The 22,300-nt window shown below is 41.1% G+C and overlaps 1 protein-coding gene across 1 annotated transcript in view; it reads left to right on the top strand.

Annotated features, from left to right (window-relative positions):
- Positions 1-22,300, top strand: part of LOC146615047 (uncharacterized) — a 65,672-nt gene that overhangs the window by 16,110 nt on the left and 27,262 nt on the right. The window contains exons 5-9 of the mRNA XM_085376552.1: positions 250-756; positions 5,821-5,967; positions 11,872-12,054; positions 15,507-15,583; positions 17,412-17,517. Coding sequence (XP_085232678.1) covers positions 250-756; positions 5,821-5,967; positions 11,872-12,054; positions 15,507-15,583; positions 17,412-17,517 — 1,020 coding nt within the window. The remainder of the gene's footprint in view (positions 1-249; positions 757-5,820; positions 5,968-11,871; positions 12,055-15,506; positions 15,584-17,411; positions 17,518-22,300) is intronic.

Raw genomic sequence — 22,300 nt, 5'->3', positions numbered from 1 at the left:
AACATAACTTTTAAAAACTTTTGATGTTAAAGATTAAATTTCCATCTGGTGTTTCTGATGAGTTTCAGCTGATGAAGAAGGATATCTGCAAGGGTTTATTTCTGTCCCAAAAATATGGCTTTTTTTTCCTTTTTTGATTAGTGAAATGTGTCAGAATTAACAGGAGAGAAAGTGATGTCATTCTGGAAGCTGCAAGCAGCAGTTTAGACTCAAACTTCTGATCAAATAATTTTTTCTTCTGTCTTTCAGCAGCAGATTTGATGGTCTCAGCAGATCCAGAAGGCTATGTTTCTTTATCCCCATCCCATCCTTCCCCTCTCATGCAGTTACCCCTAGCTTCTTCCCCTCCAGAGGAATCAGACCTTCATCAATCCTTCAAGAAAAACACCACCGCCGACAGCACCGCCACCCCTGTGTTCTACGAGCCACTCTTCGGCCAAACCAAACCCATCTCACCTCGCCCAATACCAGCCATCCACTGTAATTCAGATAAACCTCAGAGCAGCAAGAGAAGCACAAAAATACCACAAAATATCCACTTAGAAGTATTTGTAGCTCCTGCCGATCTCAACACATCCTTGGACTCCGATCAAGGTGCCACTCTGGCTTTTCCCTCCACCACTTGGTCCTCGTGCCCAAGTCCACAGAGGACCACTCCCCACTCAGGGTCACTGGCAAAGCTGACCCCTTCTCCTCCAATGTCTCGGATGGAGTCTCATCGCTGGCCGGTCCTGCCTCCAATCTCCCCTGTCAGAGGTGAGAAATGAGCTTGGCGACATATGTGTCGTTCACAGCCTCCTCCCTGCCCAACACTACACTCCTACCCACTTTCTGAGGGCCCTGATTGTCCTGAACAAGGGTGGACATCCACCCCGGGACAAAGAGATCTGGTCAGACAGAGAAATCAAAGCCTACTTCCACAGTGAGGCCTTCAGATGCTCCTGCCCCCATCAGCACATTGTGAAAGCTCTGCTGTCAGCCTGTTTTTTCTCACCTCCTCCCACCACATAATAAATAACACATAAAGCTTTTCTTTTTCCTCTAAATCAGCAATAGAAAGGAGGGCTTTTGATGAAAAGCTGGTACCGTTTGAGTCGCTGCTCAAAGCCGTGAGGCCCCAACAATAGAAGTCGGGGTGCCTACCTCGTGTGGCGTGCCTCTCAGTCTCAGCGCCCCCCCCCTCATGGCTTCACTTTTCTCTGGGCTCTGAGAGGGAAACGTGTAGCTGATGGTCATAAATCCACACTGACCACCGCTCGCTGACGGCAGAACACTGAGGAGGAACGCCACAATAGAATACCTCTATGGCTTTCCTGTGGCCCGCTAATTTACCGTTCCCAATGAGCATAAAGGACATGCCACTGACATCTGACTTCTCCAGGAACTTTATGAAAGAAAGCAAACAATGTGGAAATTGTGTAGGGATTTTCTCCTTTCTATCAGAGACATCTACTGTTCTCTGTGTGGTGCTGTGCTGCAGGGGGGGGGGGGCATGCTGTATCGGAGCACGCTGTTCTCTTCACGGCAGACACAGAGAGCGTGTCACTGGTTCATTTATTTCCTCGCAGATGGAGGCAATTCAAGTTCAATGCAGCCTCAGTGCGGCTCAGTTTGACGCTTGCAAGCTAATTCCAGTTTATTACAACCTTCAGTCTTGTTTGTTCAGGTTTACATGAATTATTATGTTTACTGTTCTTGCCAAAGTCGCAAAGGTGCATGGCAGCATTTATAAAAGACAGACAAAAACCAACGGACAGGTCCACAGTTGGGCTTGATCAACTTAATTACATCCTATTGATTTAAATGGAAGTGAAGGCAGCAACAGTAATTCAGCCCTCAGTAGGCCAGTTCCCTTCCAGTTCTTTCCCAAATAAAATGACTTTACCGGGAGCATTTCGTAAGAAATTACAGCTTTTCACTACAGTTCAATTTATCGTTTTTAGAATAAGCTAGACCTTGCTCAACATTCAGTACAGCTATTAAACTGTTTATTACATCTAGATAAGATACGGTGAGAATTATTTTATTTATCTCAAAAGTACCGGTAAGGATATTCCTGTCCTTCACACACAACCTTTAACAATACAAGAACATAAACTGGATGCACAACTAAAAGGGATTTTTATTTTAATCTGATCTCACAAAACACAAGATGACATGAGAGGCAAAGCTATCAGGCTTTGAGGTGAAACTGAATGACAAAAAATCTGTGAAACACGAAGAGGAGGCCAAAACTTAAATATGTGATCCAGGCAGTTAAAAAGGAGGTAAAACAAAAAAAACACTAGATAACTACTAGAATAAAGCAAAATAAACAGAAAAATGCAAAAATCAACACGTCAAAGTCTGATGTTCTCAGCAGTACAGAGCAAGTACAAGGAGCTGCTCTAAGGAAACACAAAAAGTAAGGAAATTTGTGTTTATTTCTTTTTATTAACAATGCTTCTTGGCAATAAATCTTACACTGTTGGAAAGCCTGTTTGTTCCTGAAAAGCATGTCCAGTCTTCTCTGCCAATGCCCAACAGCCCTTCATTAATGTATTGAATGATTGAAGTCTGAAGAAAGAAAGCATACTGGATTCTCCCATATCTTCACTGGTCTGGTACCAAACTCTGTCACCTAAAATTGCCCCCACACAGCACAGCTTAGAAACTGACTCCAGAATTTGGGAGTAGACGGGAAGGAATGGCCTGCCTGCAGTCCTGACCTCAACCTCAATGAACACTCGTGGGATCAGCTTGGGAGTGCTGCCATAGTGACCAACACAACCAGATTGGCTCACTTGTGGAAATTGCTGATTGAAAAATAGCAGTGTGTGACCAAGCTGGTGACCAGCATGAGGAGGAGGTGCCAGGCTGCTGTAGTTGTGTATGGTCCATCCACATGCTACTTGCCGGTATGTCTGCTTTCTTTAGACTTCAATCATCCAATACATTAATGACGCCAAACAAGAGTGAATAGCAGAGTACGCAGTTTGGCATTAGCATAGAGAATTTTCATGGATGTACCTACATACTCAACTCTACTGCTCAACCTACAAATTTAAGAAGAAACAAATGGGCTTGCCAACGGTATAAGATTTATTGCTAGGAAGCATTGTTATGAAATGACACACAGGAAATGTGGTCCAGTGGCATCAAACCCATGGTCTTGCAGTACCCTATACCATACGGGTCATCTACTCAGTCAGGTGAGCTACAGTAGTGCCCAGATTCCTTTTTAAACTTATAAAGTAGTCTGAGAAAGGTAAACCTGTAGTTATCTTGGAAAGTCACAGCTTTTCTCTGTACAAGATCCGCACTTTGTGCTACTAAATGCTTCTCCTCTTATAAAAACTTCACCTTGGAGTTCTGTTGAAACCAGCAAATCAATCAAATTTAAATCAGGCAAATTAAGTTTTATGGACAGATTTCCACCACGTTATGGTCACGTGTCAGAAGTTCATCATTTACTTTAACTCAGCAGAAGATCAAATTCCAGCTCAAGTGACTTTAGACACAACAGACTGTAACTTTTTTATGTCTCACTTAGACAGCTGAAGTCTGAAGGTCTGACGGATTTGTATCACCAACTTTACACCAGATGGTCAAAAAAAATTTGCCTTCTTAAATCTGTGTCTGCAAAGTCATGTTTTTTAAAAATGCTCAAATTAAATTTGTCATAAGCTGGAGTTGTCACTTAAAAAGCTATAATCTGAGAGGTATGGCTTTGGAAGGGATGGCATGGTTTGTATCTATAGCAACAGCCCCAGTGTGGTACTGCGTTTGGCAGCAGACACTCTCCTTGTCTCACTCAGCCCTTTGTGCCCCCCAGCATGGCTTTCTCATATCCCATCAGTCCATACAGTGACCCCAGACTGACCTGTTTTGAGCAACATCTCCAGAGTTTAACTGTCCCTGACAATGAAGCAGGGCACTGTCCTGGCCTGGCCTGGCCTCTCCACTTAGGGCCTTTCAGCATGGCGCTGTGACCAGGAAAAGAAGGCCACAGGCACACAGAGGAGTCGTTGTTTTTATCCAACTCTGTCAAATCAAACCCACTGACCCCCCACAGCCACCCTTAACCTCCCCGAAAAACTCGCCCTGACTCAGTAGAGCCCTCGTCGACTGAGAATGACAGCTGAGTTGACAGCAGCAATATGCTTTGAAGTGTCAAGTCAAGTCCTTCCATTGTCTCTCTGAGTAGAGCGCCAAGCCGCTCAAGTGCACAATAGTGCAGTGGTGTGTGCGTGGCGTTGTTCACTTACTTGACTGCGCAAGGGTGGCTTCATGTGTACATTTATACTCGTCTGTGTGGGTGAAGGAGCTGAGTTTGCCTTTTCCTTTTAGAGCCTCTGTATATATTATCCTTTTGTCCAGGCCAAGCTGTTCTAATGTGAGAAAAGCCTCGACAAGCTTCTTTCATGGCAATGACAAAACACATCACCCAGTGAAACAGTTTCTCTCACTAATCCTCTGAGTTTTAAACCAGGCAGAGTGAAACAGTTTTGATGACGAGCCTGACCGTTTTTAACATTCCTCAAAGTGCCCTCTGTGCGCTTAAGGGAAGATTTTCCTGCTATGTTTAGTGTAGGCAAGTTGAGAGTACTTTTACCCTGAAGCCTCACCTGAGGGGCTTCACTTGTGGATGTCCTGTATTGTGTTTTGCCCACTTGTCAGAATCCCCCTCCTTGAAGGGGTGAGCATCAATATAGCTGACTACATCCAGCCAAGAGAAGCTGTGTAGTCTGACTTTTGTTTTCCTTTCTCTTTGGTGTTCTCATTATTATTAAATTATATAGCAATCTTTTATTGATATTTAAAGGATTTTGTGATAGTTTATGTGGGAATCAGTCAGTACTAATGAAAAAAATTTAAGGTACATTTAATGTTCCAGTCACAAAGGCCTAGAGACCAGCCAGTGACCCATTGAAATGTATCTGCTTCAACTGCTTAGTAAGTGGTTGCTGGCTTTTGGTAGGTGAAGTTGAGCCCAACAATTGCTCTTGTCGCTGGCAGATTACTGCTTTGCCCATAGTTTGTCTCGAAAAATTACAAACCAGACTGTAAACGGACACTGCTCACCTACAAACGAAAAGTTTGCATTACACTGCAACTCACCTTTTACTTTGAGGGGACATGGTCTCAGTTTCACTACTACTTAAAGAGTTGTCGGCAGGCTACAGCTGGTCATATACCACTACTACCAATTTCACCTTGCGACTTCCAACAACCACTTGTTTTCTAATAATCAGAAGTTAGCTAGTATAAAACAGCTAACCTAGCCTTATCTAGTTTTTTTTTCCTAGCCTTATCTAGTGTGCCTGCTAATGCTCTAGAGTTCATTCAATTGCACATTACACCTTGTTTAATGTATACAATATAGCTATGATATAAGTGTAAAAAAAATGTTATACCCATACAAAAACAGTTGTATGGGTTATTATGTGCCACACTAGCAAGCTGAGCTAACTGTAGCTTTATATATAGCTAATGGACATAGCTTAAGTAATTTAAAGAAAAATCTTCTAGCAGCAGAACATAAATATGGATTTAACTCCTGCCTTGGAAAAATCAAAACATTTTACTTCAAAAAGTTGTTTCACAGAGTAAGAAAATGTAAATTGAAACATGTTAAAATAAAAATAATATGCAGTCATGTTATTTGGCGCTTACATTTTCTATTGTTTTCATGCACTGTACTGGGTCCTAATACTTTTCAAATGTAACAATCCACTGTGCCCACACATGTCATTAAAAATACATTTAATCCTTATCTTCAGCTTCATCATCATCTGTATTATCGCCATAATATTAAACACCCGCTCTGTGCTGTTGCAGGGCGCTCAGCAGCATCTCGCTGCTCTGAGATCAGCTGCAGTCAGTCTCGTGTGTTCGATGAACTGGAGGCCATTGCGCCACTGTCAACTTCCTGTTTGTCTTTGGACCAGCCATCTGACTCATCAGGCTGCCCTTCACCTGAAACAGGTAACACGTTCAGCACTTAAACAGCTTCAGCTAATGATACAGCTTAATAATTACAGTGTTTCCAGCTTTTTCCACAACTTTGGTCCAAGCACTTAGGTCTAGGGCTGCGTATCGATTTTGATTTCCATAATTGATTTGATTTGATTGACTGATTTGACTCAGACAATCAATTTATCAGTACATATCCATACTTTTATATCTATGTATAAAAACAAAACTGACACTTGGTTTTATACAAATATAAAACCCCCCAAAATACAAAATGACAATTATATTTGACTTCATCAGAGGTGTAAGCATCACAGCAGCTGCCTTTGTGTCAAAGTAACTGAGGATAAAACAAAGAAAAACATGAAGGAGATTTTTCTGGCTTGGTCTTTTATAGCAAATAACCCCCTTAAAAATATTCTGCAGTAGACCAAAAACGGAAGAAAACCATGAATCAGCAGATGAACATTACCTGATGCTGCTGAAGTGAAGCAGCCAAAGTTACAGAGGTTTATTAGACACAGCCAAGCGTTTTGTCGTTTGACATAATTTGTAAGTTTAAATTTCTTTGGTGCTGACCAGCAGAAATTTGGCTTTCTTATTGGAGGTCATTTAAAAAAAATAACAGCAGTAGACAGCACTGTGCGCAATGGTAGACTGGTGTGCAATAAGTAACCGAATAATGGAGAAAAGAGAGATTTTTGATGGTAAACTCTTGAAATACACTGAGAGAGAGCTGAGCAGGAAGTGTGATTTAATCGTGGTGGAAGCAGAACAGCAGAAGTAAGAGGGAGCTCATTACAATGTTTTTCAAACGTGAAGCGTAGTTTTGGTCTTCTTTTGCCGCTGCTAGTAAATTTTGGTTGGAGAGTGACGAAACCTGCAGCTTCAGAATCTGTGAGATGTCGGCTTTCAGCACTCGATGGCGTCCATACGTGCCATCGGGTGAATGGGGGGGAATCTTTTTCCATTTACCTGCTCTTTAATCGTTTGCTGTTTTAGCTGTTTTGCGGTTGTTGAAATAGTTTTGTGAGCTTTAACCTGAGATTTCTGGCAAAGTACATTTATATTTAAAAATCAATTCAGGATTTAATGAATCGATATCAGAATATTCAAACTAAAATTGATTTGAACTGGAAAAATCGATTTTTTTAAACCCACCCCTACTTGTCTTGGATTGTCCTGAAATTTTGTAGATACTTTTGTAATCCACAGATGATATAACCTACTGACATTCTCAGTCTTATTACCATGACATTGAAATTTCATGGTTTTAGTCAACTTTCTCGACAGCTTTTTGATGGCTTGCCATTAATTTTTTGTGCAGACATCATAAGGTTAATATAGAGGTCTGACAATAAAGGACCAATTACCAATCAAGTGGTTAATATGATGTCTTCAAAAAGTATGTTTTTTTCAGAGAATGGGGAAAGTAGGACCCAAAGGCAGGACTTTCTACGTTGAACATTTCTCCCAGTGTCCATGGTCCATGTTTCCATTCCCTTTGCGTCTGTATACAATGCATGCGGTTTTTCCTCTTGTTTCTGCAATACTCCTGGAAGTCACAGAGGCAGCGGTTAGTAACATCCACATCGGCGGCAAACTCAAACACTCAAACAATCTCACAGCTCAGCCACTCTGTTAAATAACTCCCTCGACGAGGCTGATCAGCAGCAGGTGCATGCGATTACGCTTTAGGTCCGGCAGGTCTCACGGTGGGAAAAACAGCCACACACACACAAATATAAGGGGAAACGAGGGACATCACACAATACACGACCATTGCAGGTCACCCGGCGAGGACAGTGAACAGTTTTAAGAAGCAACAGGTCATCAGGTATAAATACAAAACTAACAAATGTACAAATATTGAAAGGTAATTCATTCTCATCTTTGAGGGTCTGTCTGATGTGTTTTTGATCGTTCAGCTTACTGATTCATTTAGTAATTAAACCATAATTTAAAACAAAAGTATCCCCTTATTATTGTGTGTGTTTTTGTTTTTGCTTTTTTCAATTTAATTTCAATTTAATTTATATAGATCAAATCGCAACAACAGTCATCTCAAGGTGCTTTATATTGTAAGGTAGACCCTACAATAATACATACACACGTTGCGTTTTTGCGGTTCACAGGTTATCAGCATTTGGAAATTTGGTCAGGCTTTAGTTTGGCTCCTCTTTCTCTCTCTGTGATTCCAATTCAAAGAAAGTTAAGTTTGTTTATTGTTGCTTCCATCTATGTGTGGCTCCCATTCATGTCTCAATTAGACATGCTCTCCTTTCTCTCTGACATCTGCCTTGTTACCAGCAGAGATGAGCTTATCTGACCACTCACTCTGTCAGGTCCTTGCATTGGCCCACACTGGCCAACAAAGGCGGAGTAAATGTGATTTGTGTTAGTGTGCATGCCTGTATTAGATAGCATGTGTGTGTCCTGGAGGTGGTTGAGTGAGATGCGGAGAGAAACATTAGCCAATGAAGACTTCCTCCACGTCCCTCATAGCCTGCTAATCCCTGACAAGGTGTTTAACCTGCTTGCTTGACCCGAACCTCTGTCTGACCTCCACGACCTTTGCCCCGAGGATGTGAAAGGATCAGCGCAGCCGCAACCACGGCAACCAGTTTGATAAAATCAACACAGGGCTCAGTCCAGAAGCTCTGGCAAATGCGAGCTAATGCTCCAGACTGATTGTTATCAGGCTGACGTGAAGCACAATTTAAATTTGTATAGGATATACAGGATTTAAAAAAAAATACAGATATTTAATCAGGCTAAACTGCATAAAGCAGACTCAAGAACAGCCTTTTATTTCAAAACAGACCAAAGGAACTCAGGCCTGGACCAAGAAAACCCCAAAAGAAAATAATGGTGAGCAAATTGCAGCTTCAGATGAGAGACTTTGCTGCATGTGTTTAATTTGTCCTCTTTAATGACTTTGTAGAACTTGAAATCTGACATGAACCTCTTTTAAAAACCTCTGTCATTACTCATGACCTTTGCTGATGTTGCACAACATCACTTCTGATCAGCGCTTTGAAGAAACCGTACAGCAGTTCATTCAGGAGCGTGTCACTGTGACACTGAGTGGGTGGCAACCACAGTGTCCAACACCTTAGTCACAGGATTAGTCATTTGTTATCTGCCACTGTGTTTGCTGAGTGTTGCTCAGTCTTTGGGCAGCTTGTGGCTAACGATAGATTAATACCCGACCTAACTGAAAGTGCTTCCCGCCACATTATGTTACAGCCACAGTTATCCCAGGGATTTCCTCTCAACGACTTCTTAATTTATCAGCAGCAGAAGCAACAGTTCCAGTTTTCTCACCTGAGGGATTACTTTACCAGTTCCCAACTGAAAACACTTAACAGAGGAATGTGCTCTGTGTGGATGCAAGCGCAAAACTTTCTCTGATTCTCTTTTCTAGCACTGCTGGGATGCTGCTGGGAGTGCTAGTGTGTGTGTGTGTGTGTGTGTGTGTGTGTGTGTGTGTGTGTGTGTGTGTGTGTGTGTGTGTTCGTGTTTGTGTCCATGCAGCAGAGCGTAATGTGTGAAATCCCCTCAGATAGGAATGGTAGCTCCACACCGGGGATTTGCATGGGCAGTGAGCCACACTGTCACTGATCCGCTTTTAATTGGGTGTGACGGCGAGAACTTTGGAGTCTGAGGGGGGAATTGTGTGTGTGTGCGTAAGGTGGGGTAGATCTGGGGTGGTTTGCTTGAGGTGCTGTGCTGTATAATTTACAGTAATTTAATATTTCAGTTGAATCAAAAAAAATTTCAGCAGATTATTAATTTTTCCAACATCTTTATGGTTGGAATACAAATATTAGACTGTGTTCTACTCTTTCAAGACTATGATATGTTGTATACTAACAAAAGTCTCTGAATGCATATTATGTTTTACCTAATTTACTTTTACCAGCTCATTAAGATGATGTCATAAGATGGCTTCCTGCGTACCTCATTCCCAGAATATAAAACACCTTATTATACTAGACCTTCCAGTTTATATTCACATATTGGTTCTAAATCATTTCATAGAGTGCTTTATCTTACTAAAAAAAAGCTATCCCAAAAACATTAAAATATCTGCATTCAGAAATTTCTCATTAGCACGACTGAGGTGAATATTTTCTCAGCAATTCTAATATTCACTGCAATGTTTTCATCCTGATTTCTTCAGCCAATCGACTGTCAGCTGTTGAAACTTGTATCTATTTAAGTAAGTAAAATATAGCATGTGTCAAGACAAGAAAGCAGTGACACAGTGCTTTACAGAGGTGTCAGTAAAATATAACAAACATACTTGAACCGATAAAACAACCCAGAACAGTTTAAGCTTTTTTTTAAGGATATTACAGAGTTGCAAAGTTTTATAACTAAGGAATGAAATTCAAAGTCCCTTTTAGTTTTCAGACGAGTAAGTAGGAGCACAAGAAGACCCAAATCTGCAGACCTAGGGACCCGACTTGGAGAATAAAGGTGGAGTAGGTCGACAATATAGGTGGGGGACACTCACCTTGTTGGGCCATAAAAGTAAGAACCCAGATTTTGACCTGACAGGAGGCCAGTACAGAACCTTTAAAAATTGGAAGATGTATGAGAAGATTTATGAATAAGAATAAGAAATATTGTGGTCATGTTTTTGTTTTTTTCTTGTTTTGTTTCTTGGGTGGACTCTCAGCTGTGGGTGGGTCTCTGGGCCTGTACCCAGACTGTTCATTGGATAATCCAGCCCAGGTTGATGTGTTCTAAAGCCCTGTTGTTCTGCCCTTGAAATGGTACTTGTTGCTATTGTCTACCTTTTAAAATATACCTATTAACACCTTAATTAATGGGTAGTGAATTTTGTAACTTTTTTTAAAAGATGAACTTTTGTACTAATTTATTAATTTGTCTTAGACATTTTATTACTAATTTATTCATTTGTACACTTAGACGTTGGCTGGTATTTTGATCTATTCTTTTTACTTACTGACCACTCAGCAGACCTGCACAGCTGATATACATGGCAATGCTTTTTATTTAAATGAAACAGTAAAACTTTGTTCATATATTTATATTTTACTAATTGACAGCACACATATACTGCACCCCTATGTGTGGGAGTGTAGTATGTAGTTTTACTTCATTGGGTGGTTATTAGTCCACCCTGCTGAATGGAAGTAATGGGCAGGAGTGTTTTCTTCAATGGTAGCAATAGGGGTTAAAGTTTGTTTTGACCTCTTTGTTTCCCTTACTGTTTGGTTAGATTCAAGCACCAATACAATACCAGAAAGTTTAGTATAGGTTAATTAAGTAAATAAATGAGTACTTTTATTATTTAAGAGTACCTAATGGCAACATTTATATGACTTAAAAAGAACTCATAAATGCTGTTGAATAGGTTGATAACAGGCTCAGATTGGGGTGTGGTGTGTGGTTTTGTCGGACCAACTGGATATTTTCTGATATTCTCTTTTTGTTATCAGGTTAACTTGAAGTGAGGCAACAGTGCTAACCACCGTGCTGCTCGCTTCTATGACAACCATATAAGGAAATTCACTCCTACTGACATTTGTTTCGATTTTGTTCCACAGGTGTTACTTTTATATAAGATGACCTCCATTATTGGAACTTTGGCCATGTTTAATACATGTATCCACCATTATTCATATTTATAATAGCATGTGTTATTATACTGTTATAGGATCTTTTCTATCCTATCTAAATTAACATTTTACATGTAGATGTATTAATTTTAAACGGCTCCAACATGTCTGGAGCTTTAAAGTTTATTTTTCTGATGAATATTTGAAATACTAACTGCCTGGACTAACTGGTCTGTTTGTCTAATCTTCACTGCAGAATATCAGAGGTCTCTGAAAGATTCAGATCTTGTTTTTCTGGTGTAACATCTGCTGCCTCCCCCAGCAGAGCTGTCCCCCGGCCTCGCAGCACTCACAATGGGCTGCGACTCTGGAAATCTGGGCTCCCTGTCCCGGGTTCAGCTGCTCCTCCTGGACCGACCGGCGCCTGAGACTCTTTTGAGTCCCTTTGAGCTGGAGGAGGAGGTGTCCCCGAGGTCCGATCTGACGATGCAGTATGATTCAGCAGGTAAAACATCAGCAATATTAAGCATGATAAAGCTAAAAAACCAAGCTGTGTGGAAATGCAAAGACCTTAAATGTTATGAATGGAGGGAAGAGGGGTTGGTGGGTAGTTTGGGAGATTGCAACATAAACCATGGATTTAACACAACCCTGCACAAACATGCAGATACACCTGTAGCTTGTAGCTTGTTAATGATCAGGGGACACTGAGCCAAAAGAGGAAGTTCAGAGCCAAAGAACAAACTCTGACTAACACCCGTTATTTCAGTTAAGATGTTTCTGAACAGTCTGGATCGTTGGTGTGAGAGTGAGAAAGTGAATTCCTTCTGATTTTAATTGTGGTTTTGCATGTTTGTTGTAACTTAAAGACAAATCTGAGTTGACTGAGCGTAAACCTCCTGCTCTGACGGTTTGAGTGAGATTGTTTGATAAGCAAAAACCGTCACTGTAATAACAGGCAGCAGCTGGACAGGTGTGCCTGTGTGTGTGTGTGTGTCTGGAGAAAACACATAAGACCTTACATGGGGGGAAAATATGACCCTGAAGGTGTGTTTTCTCCATCTACGACTGGCCTTGAGAGTAAGCAATGCATTTATGGTGTAAATCCCCCCCCCCCCCCCCCTTTTTTTTTCTTTCTTTAACAAGCTGTAATATCGACTCTCATCTGCTCCCAGGCATGCCGCTGCGAGCTCTTAACTGCTTTTCCCTCAAGGTGCGGTGAGGCAGAAAAAGGTTTATAGGGATATCAGGATGTGCCATATTAATAAAGATCAAACCGCTAGAGTAGATCATTAACTGGGAAAGTCCGACTAAGAAAGCCAAACACACTTCGAAACAACACTGACACATAACACAGGATAAGAAACTGAGAAGAGTGTGTGCAGAAAACCCCTGCTGATTATAGACTGATAAGGCACCAGAGAGGGAGATAAACACTGTGGATGTTTAAGAGGTCAATTCAACCCATTCATGAAGAAACATCTCTCATTTTAACTCGACTCTGAGATTTTTGCATCTGTTCAAAAGCACTAAAGATCAAGAGAGCTCGCTCTTCGTCGCTTCATCATCTATCACGTATCTACTGGAAGATTTTTTCACATAACCTCATGTTTGAGTTAATTCTGTTCATGTCTTTTAGACACGAACACTGTTGTGGATTAACAAAAGTGACATATTCTGATATTTTATTGTTAAGCTGATAATCTCTGATGGTGACTTAGACCTCAGATGGTTCACTTTTTATAATAAATGAAGCGTGTCTTTGTCCCTCACAGCCTCTGCCTGAGTCTGATTCTCCAGAACGTCTCTTGCTGTTTTTCCTTCCCACTGACACCAAGTGATTTCTCATAACAGGTTGTCTGATTGTTGTGGTTTTCTCTTTATGATTAGAGGATCTTTTTCTTACAATATAAAGCACCTCGAGGCAAGTGTTGTTGTGATTTGGTACCATATAAATAAAACTGAAATGAATAAATATAATGGCAAGCATTAAACTGATGTGCTTCCAACTTTTGTCCCTAGTTGGGCTTTTTTACCCCTCAGCTTCAAAGGCTTCAAAGGCAGCCCGCTGAGCAACCAGGCAGGCAGCATGGACACGCAACTTGGTGAATGAGGGGATGTAGGATTTTCAAATTGATACCACAGGTCTATCTACTAGGTCGTGACAGACAGTTTTTTTCTTTGTTCAAACACAGACCTGTTTAAACAGACCTTGGCTTAATAGTATTAATGAATTAATAAGCTGTGTACTTTATTGTGAAGAAGAGACTGGGAATCATGTTTTATCTGTACAAAAAACAGATTGTCTGCTTCCCTAACATCCTCCTCTGTCACACCAACCCTCTACACCTTCTCCTTCACTATAGTACAAGCTTCTCTGTGGTCTTCCTCTTTTCTTCCTCCCTGGCAGCTCCATCTTGAACATCCTTTATCCATAATATCCCAAATCCCTGCTCTGTCCAAACCATCTCAGCCTTGCCTCTTTAACCTTGTTTCTAAACTTCTAAACTAGACCTGAGCTGACCCTCTGATGTATTCACTTTTAATCCTGTCCATTCTGGTCCCTCCCAGTGAAAATCTCAGCATCTTCAGCTCGACCTGCTGTCTTTTTATCCCTCAGCCGTAAAACGCTGAAAGGGTATTATCATCCAAAGTGCTTGGCAAGCGGGGAGTGCACCCAAGTTTGTGAATGCGACAACTTGAGAACGAGCTGACATAGGGATTTGAAATTCGTACCGTAGGTGTATTTTCTAAAAATACACTCTCAGACAAAATACACTCTCAGACAAAATACACTCTCAGACAAGTTCAAATCTCAGCGACCCCAACCTCAAGGTCAGGAGCTCAAGGATGTCACATGACTTCCAAGCGTTTACTGGGTGAACCACTTGACAGCGTCACAATTTATGATGATCTGTCTTCTTCTTTTGTTGCCAAAATATTCTTCTAAAAACATTCAAGACATTTAGTTTAATTCAGTTATCTGTACAATGGCAAATAACAACAACAGTCGCCTGAATCTGGCATTAGATAAAGACTTAGCAGAGTGAAAATCCCAACAATCAGGCAACCTCCTGTGAGCAAGAACCTGCGATGGTGGGAAGGAAGAACTCTGAGTTTCTAACCTGCTAAATTAAATGAATGTTGTCTTCAGTTTGGTAATAAACAGTTAGTTTTGCAGGTTTTCTCAAGCATCCTGAGGTGCCCAGTTGCAGACCCCCTGATTTGCAAAAAGTAAATAAAAGACAGTGAGTGGGAAGCTTGAAAACGATGGATCTTGTGGAGACTTGCATCATCATTATCTGTATGATGGCAATGTTTTTGCTCTTCATTTGGGGGTCAGTCAGAGTTAGTCAGTCAATTTGGTCTTCATGTAATTATACCTTTGACCTCGTACTTTTTAAACTGTAACGGTTTGTGGCTTATTTATTTAATCAGAAACAAAATTTCTCTGGGTGAATTTCCGCTGGAATTCCTTTAAATTGTCTTATCAGTGGAAATCTCCAAACTGGGCTGAATAAAACCATATTTATCTGGCTCATGCCCAGCATAAAAAGAAATATAATCACCACGGTGTTGTTAGCATTCATGCATCCATGCCTCCGATGTTTACAAAAAGACAAAATCTGTCTGAGTTTTCTGAAAGCCTGTCTTTCCTCTCTCTGTGTCTGCAGAACAATGTTTACACCTGGCACGCTTCTGCAGACAGGTGCTCCTCTGGGGTTTTGTTGCTCCATTTTATGCCATTATTTGCTCAGAGATTAGGAGCCATAATTGGAACTACTACACAACATTACTCATATCTGAGCACACACACTCAAGTACAAAAAGACAAGCGCATAGAAGTGTGTGCCAGAGGCCAGCACTTATGTACACAGATGCATGAACACAACTGCTAACACACAATCGCTTCCTCTCCCTCCTGCCTGACGCTGTGTTCTTTGCTGGTTTCGTCAGGTGTTTCGAGGCCGCTCACAGCTGGCAGCATCTCTGAAAGGTTCAACTCTGCAGGGAAAGTCCAAGAAAACAAATCGGTGAGTGCCGCTGCCCCTTGTGAAACCAGTTTTGGTTCTCTCACACACATACCCAAACACACACACACACACTCACCCCTCCTTCATTCATCTATCAGATTTCCTTCAAAAGCAGGACTGTGCTTTGTTGTCAACAAACACTAGACCTTGAGGAATCAGCTACTATCGCACAACAGCCCCAAGCAGTGCACACATCCCACACAAAGACACCCTTTTACAAACTTGAACCAGCATGCATTTATAACTGTCATGCCAGTAAGACAAGCCAAATTGTTGATGATAATTGAGACACAATATAACAGAGGGCACGCGGCGTGCAGCAGGTGTGTGGTTAATCAGTCACGCGCTGCAGGAGAAGGGGGAGGCCCGACTGTATGGTAGGCTTTTACACCACCTCATTGGTGTGTCGTTGTGGTGGTGGTGGTGGTGGTGGTGGGGGGGGGGGGGGTTAGAGCTCGACACGATAGGATTCTTTTGGAGGATGCACCACCACCAGGATCAGACAGGGTTTGATGGGGTGAGGGGTCGGGAGGGTAAACAGGGCTTTTGCACGCTGGGCTGCAGTGGAATGGATGCAGGTGCTCCACGTGATCTACGATTAATCTCCTCTTTATGACAGATGAGAGGGAGCCCCTGAAAAGCATGAATGAGAGCCATAAGCCCCCCACAATTATGCCTGACCACGATGGGGGTCTAGCCGGAGTGCTCAGAGCAGGATTCATACAAACATTTGCATAATTCACCTCACTGAAACCAAGTATCCACCCACAGGATTATTTACAATGATGAGAAACTCATAAACCATTAGTAGGTTTTTCAAGATAGAAGCTGCAAGTTCTTCCTCACGTGCTTCTTCAGAGGCAAACCCGACGTTATTAAAAGTTTTGAACCAACTTCCCTACTTGCTCATTTTGATTACTCTGCTGTGTCTTTGAAGAAAAAAAGGAAGTGCATGTACTAGGTGTTGGTTTTCAGTATTGGTGGTGGGGGCAGGGGGGGGTCCTTTTCTGCATCAATGTATGATAAAAAAAAAATTATAAAGATGGAAACACAAAAATTAGGCAGCGAGTGGCAGCTTACACAGGAACGAGCCATCTGCGTCCCCAACAAAAATCTACACTTAATAATGAAACAGAATTTTAATCTCAGTTTTTGTAATGATACACACAGATCAGCCACAATATTAAAACCACCGACAGTTAAAGTGAATAACACCAATCTTCAATGCCCAACAAAAAACTGTTAAAGCAGTCTTTGCAAAGACACTCCCCTGTGGCAGCAGCTTCCCACAATAAATGGTAAATACTTTCTCCTCAATTTGAGCACTAAAAGTGCTTTCTTACTACAAGGAAGGATCAAACAAACATCTTTCCCATTATTAGAAGCACTGCTACACTACCTGAGCCCAACCATGCTGGAAAAATCACCATGGAACTAATAGAGAAACAAGCAAAGCCTCAGGATGTCCATATAGCTGAGATCTCCCAGAGTCAGTTAGGGAATTTGAAAAAGGGGAACATTATGTGCATCTGAACAGGGTTAATTTCCACCCCATCTATAGCTAGGTACATTATTTAATCATTTACATATAAAGTTGCTGTTTACACCTCAATTTGTTAGACATGGCAACAAATAGAACAAGAAGAAAGATCCATGTGCATGTGGAAATTTCCAGATATGGTGGCTATCGCAGACTTGTACTCAAAGAACCGCACATTACATTACGCAGGTCAATCTAATTCCACCGAAACCTTAACCTAAAATAGCTCCTTCCTGTTTCTGCTGAAAAGCAGCCTAACTGATTTTTTTCCTTTCTGTTTCCATGCAGGATCAGTCCGAAGGAGGTTCAGGGTCGCCATCGTCATGGATCATAGACCCAAGTCCGTCATTCGACATGTTCAGATCCTCCCATTCTCCCTCCCAGTCCAGCCACAGTATGTTATCCATTAGATTTACTCAGAACACATATTTTTTTTCAGGCTCTGTCTGCGCTGTCATTACATACCACCTCTGTTTCAAAACTAAGAGCCTACTACAACAATACTTAATCAATACGAGAGCCCATCTTCACCATTAGCGCTTGATCCAGTAAAAGCCCACTCAGTCCCTGTCGGCTCTGCTTTATTAGAGGCCATTGTCTCCTCACTGTCAGCGCTGTGTTTGGCGTTCCCTTGCCTCCGGTACACTTAAGCCTGTTAATCCTCGCTAGGGCCAGCTGGCCTGCAGTATCACCTTCACCTGTAGGGCCAGCTTGTGCACATTCATGAGTGATGGTTTAGGAGCAGTGCTTTACTGTATGGACCACAAACACTAGAGAGCTGGCAGCAAAAGGCCAGAAAACAGGCAGGAGTGTTGTCAGCGCAGTGGAAATGGAGAGCCACCCTTGAAGTAATAGCTCGCTCTTTTTCCTCCCACCTTCATTTGACCACATCAGTCAGACTGTGATCATTTTCTTTCTTTTTCGCTGGTGTCTTACTTATCCATTATCCGTCATTGTGCTATAACACTAATGGTCCATGGCCTGCTGTATTGCTAGAGGAAGTTACAAATGCATCCATCACAGCTGAGATTGATGCATCCGAAGGCTGAGCTGCAGGGCGCAGCGTTGTCTACCAAATCCAACATGTCTGATGCCACTGTCGGTTGATTGACATAATTAACATAATTTTTTTTTTTTTTTTTAAGTGTTCGGTTATGTTAATTGGATAAATAGTTTTCTAATATAATGCACTGCTTTTCCTTTTACGATCATGTCAGCATTACAGAGGCATTAAAATAAAAAGTATTTCTAAATCTTGATATGAGGTATGAGTCATGAAAAACGATGAAACACTTGTTTAGTTACAGAAAGTCTCCATGTGAAGGATTTGGCATATGTCACTTTTCAAAGCACATGTTGGCAAAGTGCTTCAGGGTTTAATAAATATACAGTACACAATCAGACTTTCAAGCACATTACATTCTTATATAAATTCATCAGCGTGTGTGATATGGACTGGGTGTGGGGGTGTCCCAAAAATGTCATACCTCAATAGGTCACATGATAGGGTGGGACAAACCTCTTGTGGTATTGACCCCATGCCTATTTGCACACCTTGACTCATGTGATGACACACTTGATTAATAGTGCGTCACCTACCCTCCTGCAGGACAACCCCCTACTGGGATTAAAACGCTGTGAATCTCCACCTTTTGATTTTAGAGCTGAAGAGAGGATGAGAGGGTAAAAACAAAGCAAAACAATATGAATTCCTAATAAAGTTAATAATATATAAATAAATAAAACGGCCAAAATATTGAAACGTGGATAACATCTTGTGTCACCAAAAGTTCTCTTTTTGTATCAAAGACAATAATTAAAATGCCCTTGAACATCCAGGCAGCCAAGGATGCAACCTGGACGTCCAAGCTCAAGTTCTGCTGTTTTGCATCATAGTGTAATTGTGTATTTGAAGAGATCCGTGTTTGCTTCAGTTTAGTCACTCAAGATTTTCTGATCAGGTGTCAGAACCTTTGGGACACCTTTGTACATTCAGATCCAGTCTCTTTATGGATGAAGACCTTTTCTGCAAACATGAACATACAAACTCAAAACTCTTGTTATGAAGACAAATTTTAGTTTCAACGAGGTACGGAAGTGATTGAAACTTAGAGAGGGTCTCCTAAAAAAGAGTTTGTGAGGACACCCAGAACCTCTTCTCTGTGTTTTACAGGTCTTTCCTAAAGGTTGACTTTACTGTGTAACATGTTTATTTACCTCCTCTGTTTCTGACTGTAAGAAGTGGCCACACAAGTAAAGAGCATTTTATGACTCTTTAAAGGCATTTTTACAAAGACTGATTGATTTATTAGCTTGTAGAAGGTATACAATGTATATCCATTGTCTAGTTACACAATAAGTTAAATTCCATTAAGCTGTAAAATGCTCCTTTTTTGGTTCCTGACAGATTTTAGAATAAGTCTTTGCTTGTTTAACTACCCTGTAAAACTTGGGCAAACATGAAAAAGATGTTATGTAGAGGATCCTGGTGATGGCTTATGTGCTTTGACCTTTTAGAGGCCAAAGACACGGTCACCCTCAGAGGGAAGGGGTCATTAGCAGGCCGTGGAGAGGTCGCTCTGGAGGTTACGGCGCCTCTAAAAGATGCCCAGTGTGTGGCATGTCTTTGTGTGGATAGGTGAGATTTGGCTACCCTGGACGTGCGAGCAGTTCAACCTTTCATTTAAGCCCCTAATGGAGGGAATGACCCCAATTTGACTCCATGAGAATATGGGTATCCCTTTTGTAGGTTTAGTGTGATGAACAACTTCTCAGAATGGATTTGAAGATTATGTCAGATTTCCATCCTGAATGAAGTTCCCTACATTTGTAGAAGTCATAGATCCAAACCCTACAATTATAGTATGTCCATCACTTTTATTAATAACAAAGGTTTTATGGATTGTATCATCCATAAAACCATACAACCAAACCATAAAGCCATCCATTGTTATTCATTGGACCCATGGAACTGCAATCGTTAAATTGTTGCTGGTGTTTCGAAGCAGCACATCTATATGCAGGCTAACATTGACTATAGCAGTGAAAAGACATATGTCCTGCCCTATTATTTTTATTTATTAATCATGTTTATTATTATTATGATTGTTGTATATATGGTACGTTATTGTACCATGACTGAGGGCCCAGCCAAAATACTGCAAACCATAGTTTAAGAATAATAAGATCATCACTATATGAATAAAACTGAATCAAACAGAACTTTATAATAATAAAGATAATAATGATATTACTATTAACATGTGACGGGGCTTAATGCACAAATTGCTCGTTACCCAAACATTACAGCTAGCTGACTAATTTTAGCTACTTCATTCCTAATAGTGTTAATGCTAATGAAATTCAATTTAAAGCACATAATTCATTTCAAGTTCAAGTGTTATTGTCATATACACAGTAAAAAAAACATAGTTCCCTGTACAATTAAATAATTCCACTGCAGTTCACAACAGAAAAGAATCCAATGATCATTTAAAACAACAGAAACAATTATAAGAGCAGCATATGAGAAATACAGTAGAAATAAATGCATAATATAATATAACATAATAAAATCAAAAATCAAAAAATATGAGCTGAAATAAGCTATTTACATAATTATACAATTTACATTCTTTTTAAGTTATTTTGTTCTTATATAGAGATTTAGGTGGTGATTATCAAAAGTGAGGCATTGAGGCAATAACCTCAATACCAATGTTGTTACCAATAAATTGGTAAAAAGAAAAAAAAAAGAGTTAAATACATAAAAAAAATCTTCTGCACCTTCTACTTTGTTCTGGCCAAGCTCCATGAGTACTGATATCATGAATTTCCTGTAATAGAATTGAATAAAATAACCAATTTGTAATCTCTAGAAAGCTCCACCCCAGATCCCCACATCAATGAGTCACCCATCCCTTTGGATCGATTGAAAATGGTTGAATGATTTAGAGATTAAGCCAGACCCAGAAATCAGCTGCTACAAGATGCCCTGGCTCCCCAGTGAGGCCTGCGATAAGACCTTTGTCCATCTTTGCTCATTTGGAATTCATAGGTAGAATAATCCCTTCCCTCGTAATTGTTTCATGGCTGTTTCTCTGCTGCTCGGTCACTCTGTGTTCACCCTCAGAGTTTAGCATTCAGCTGCAACTAAAGATGTAAGTGTCCAAATGAATGTGGCGATGTACAGGGCCACAAAGAGCACTAATCTGAACTGACCTCAGTGGATTGTTTCAGGGAAGTTGAGGAAACTACGGGACAGATTAGGCTGCAGAAAGACAGAGGTGATGCAGCCAGAGATTAGTCATGTACTAAGCAAGGATCGTTTCACCCCCTGTGGACCACACACTAACAGTGTAGCCATGTCACTATTGTCTCTGAGCCACCATCACTGTGGACTCATTGGCTATTGTCTCTGAAATCCTCCGGCGTTTCCCAAAAACCTGGACTCAAGCCCATTGATTGGCACTTGTCAGGGCAGATAGAGAGGGTGACGTGTTGGGAAAGGCATCGATAAAGGAGGCCTGAAAGGAAAATCCCCTCCCCATGAATAATAATTTGAGAAGGATTTTCTTTTTTATTCCACCCTGCTCCTATTCTGCCATTCATTCAAGACATAGAGGAGTGAAGGCTCCGGGTGGCGTCAGTGAATGGCCTCGACACGTTGATTGTCTCGTTGATGCTCATCCCTTTCTCAAACATGCAAAGAAAGAGATACAAGTCCAACCTTATTGCCTTTGGCTGGTGCGCTGCATGGCAAAGGGCAGGCGGTGTGTGTTGTGGGCGGTGTGTGGCCTTTTTTCGAGATCAGCGAGGGGATTTGACTTGGCCACTCGCAGCCAAATCCAGCTATCTGCTGTGCTCAGATGCTGCGGTTGGTATGGTAACCTGCTCTGTGTGTTTTAGATGGGCTGTTGTTTTCAGCCTGAACTAACCAGCAATCACGGCTGTGCATTCATGGATTAGGCCACTGCAGGTTAGGATAGGAGGGCTTCAAAACGAATAAACTGAATACTGAATCCTTTCACCCTGATATAAAGATTGTGCAGGTTTGGAATCAGTCAGAAGAAAATATATATATAAACACCTCATAAATCACGGTATGAAGGGGATACATGAAGATGAAGGTGATTTTAATGTCGTCTTTATATTTTAGAACAATCAGTTTTAAAGTC

This window comes from Diplotaxodon limnothrissa, linkage group LG17 (genome assembly GCF_057381915.1).
Source record: "Diplotaxodon limnothrissa isolate DT_005_m linkage group LG17, D_limnothrissa_male_GT1.1, whole genome shotgun sequence".
Lineage (NCBI taxonomy): Eukaryota > Metazoa > Chordata > Actinopteri > Cichliformes > Cichlidae > Diplotaxodon > Diplotaxodon limnothrissa.
This window is presented reverse-complemented; position numbering and strand designations above follow the sequence as displayed.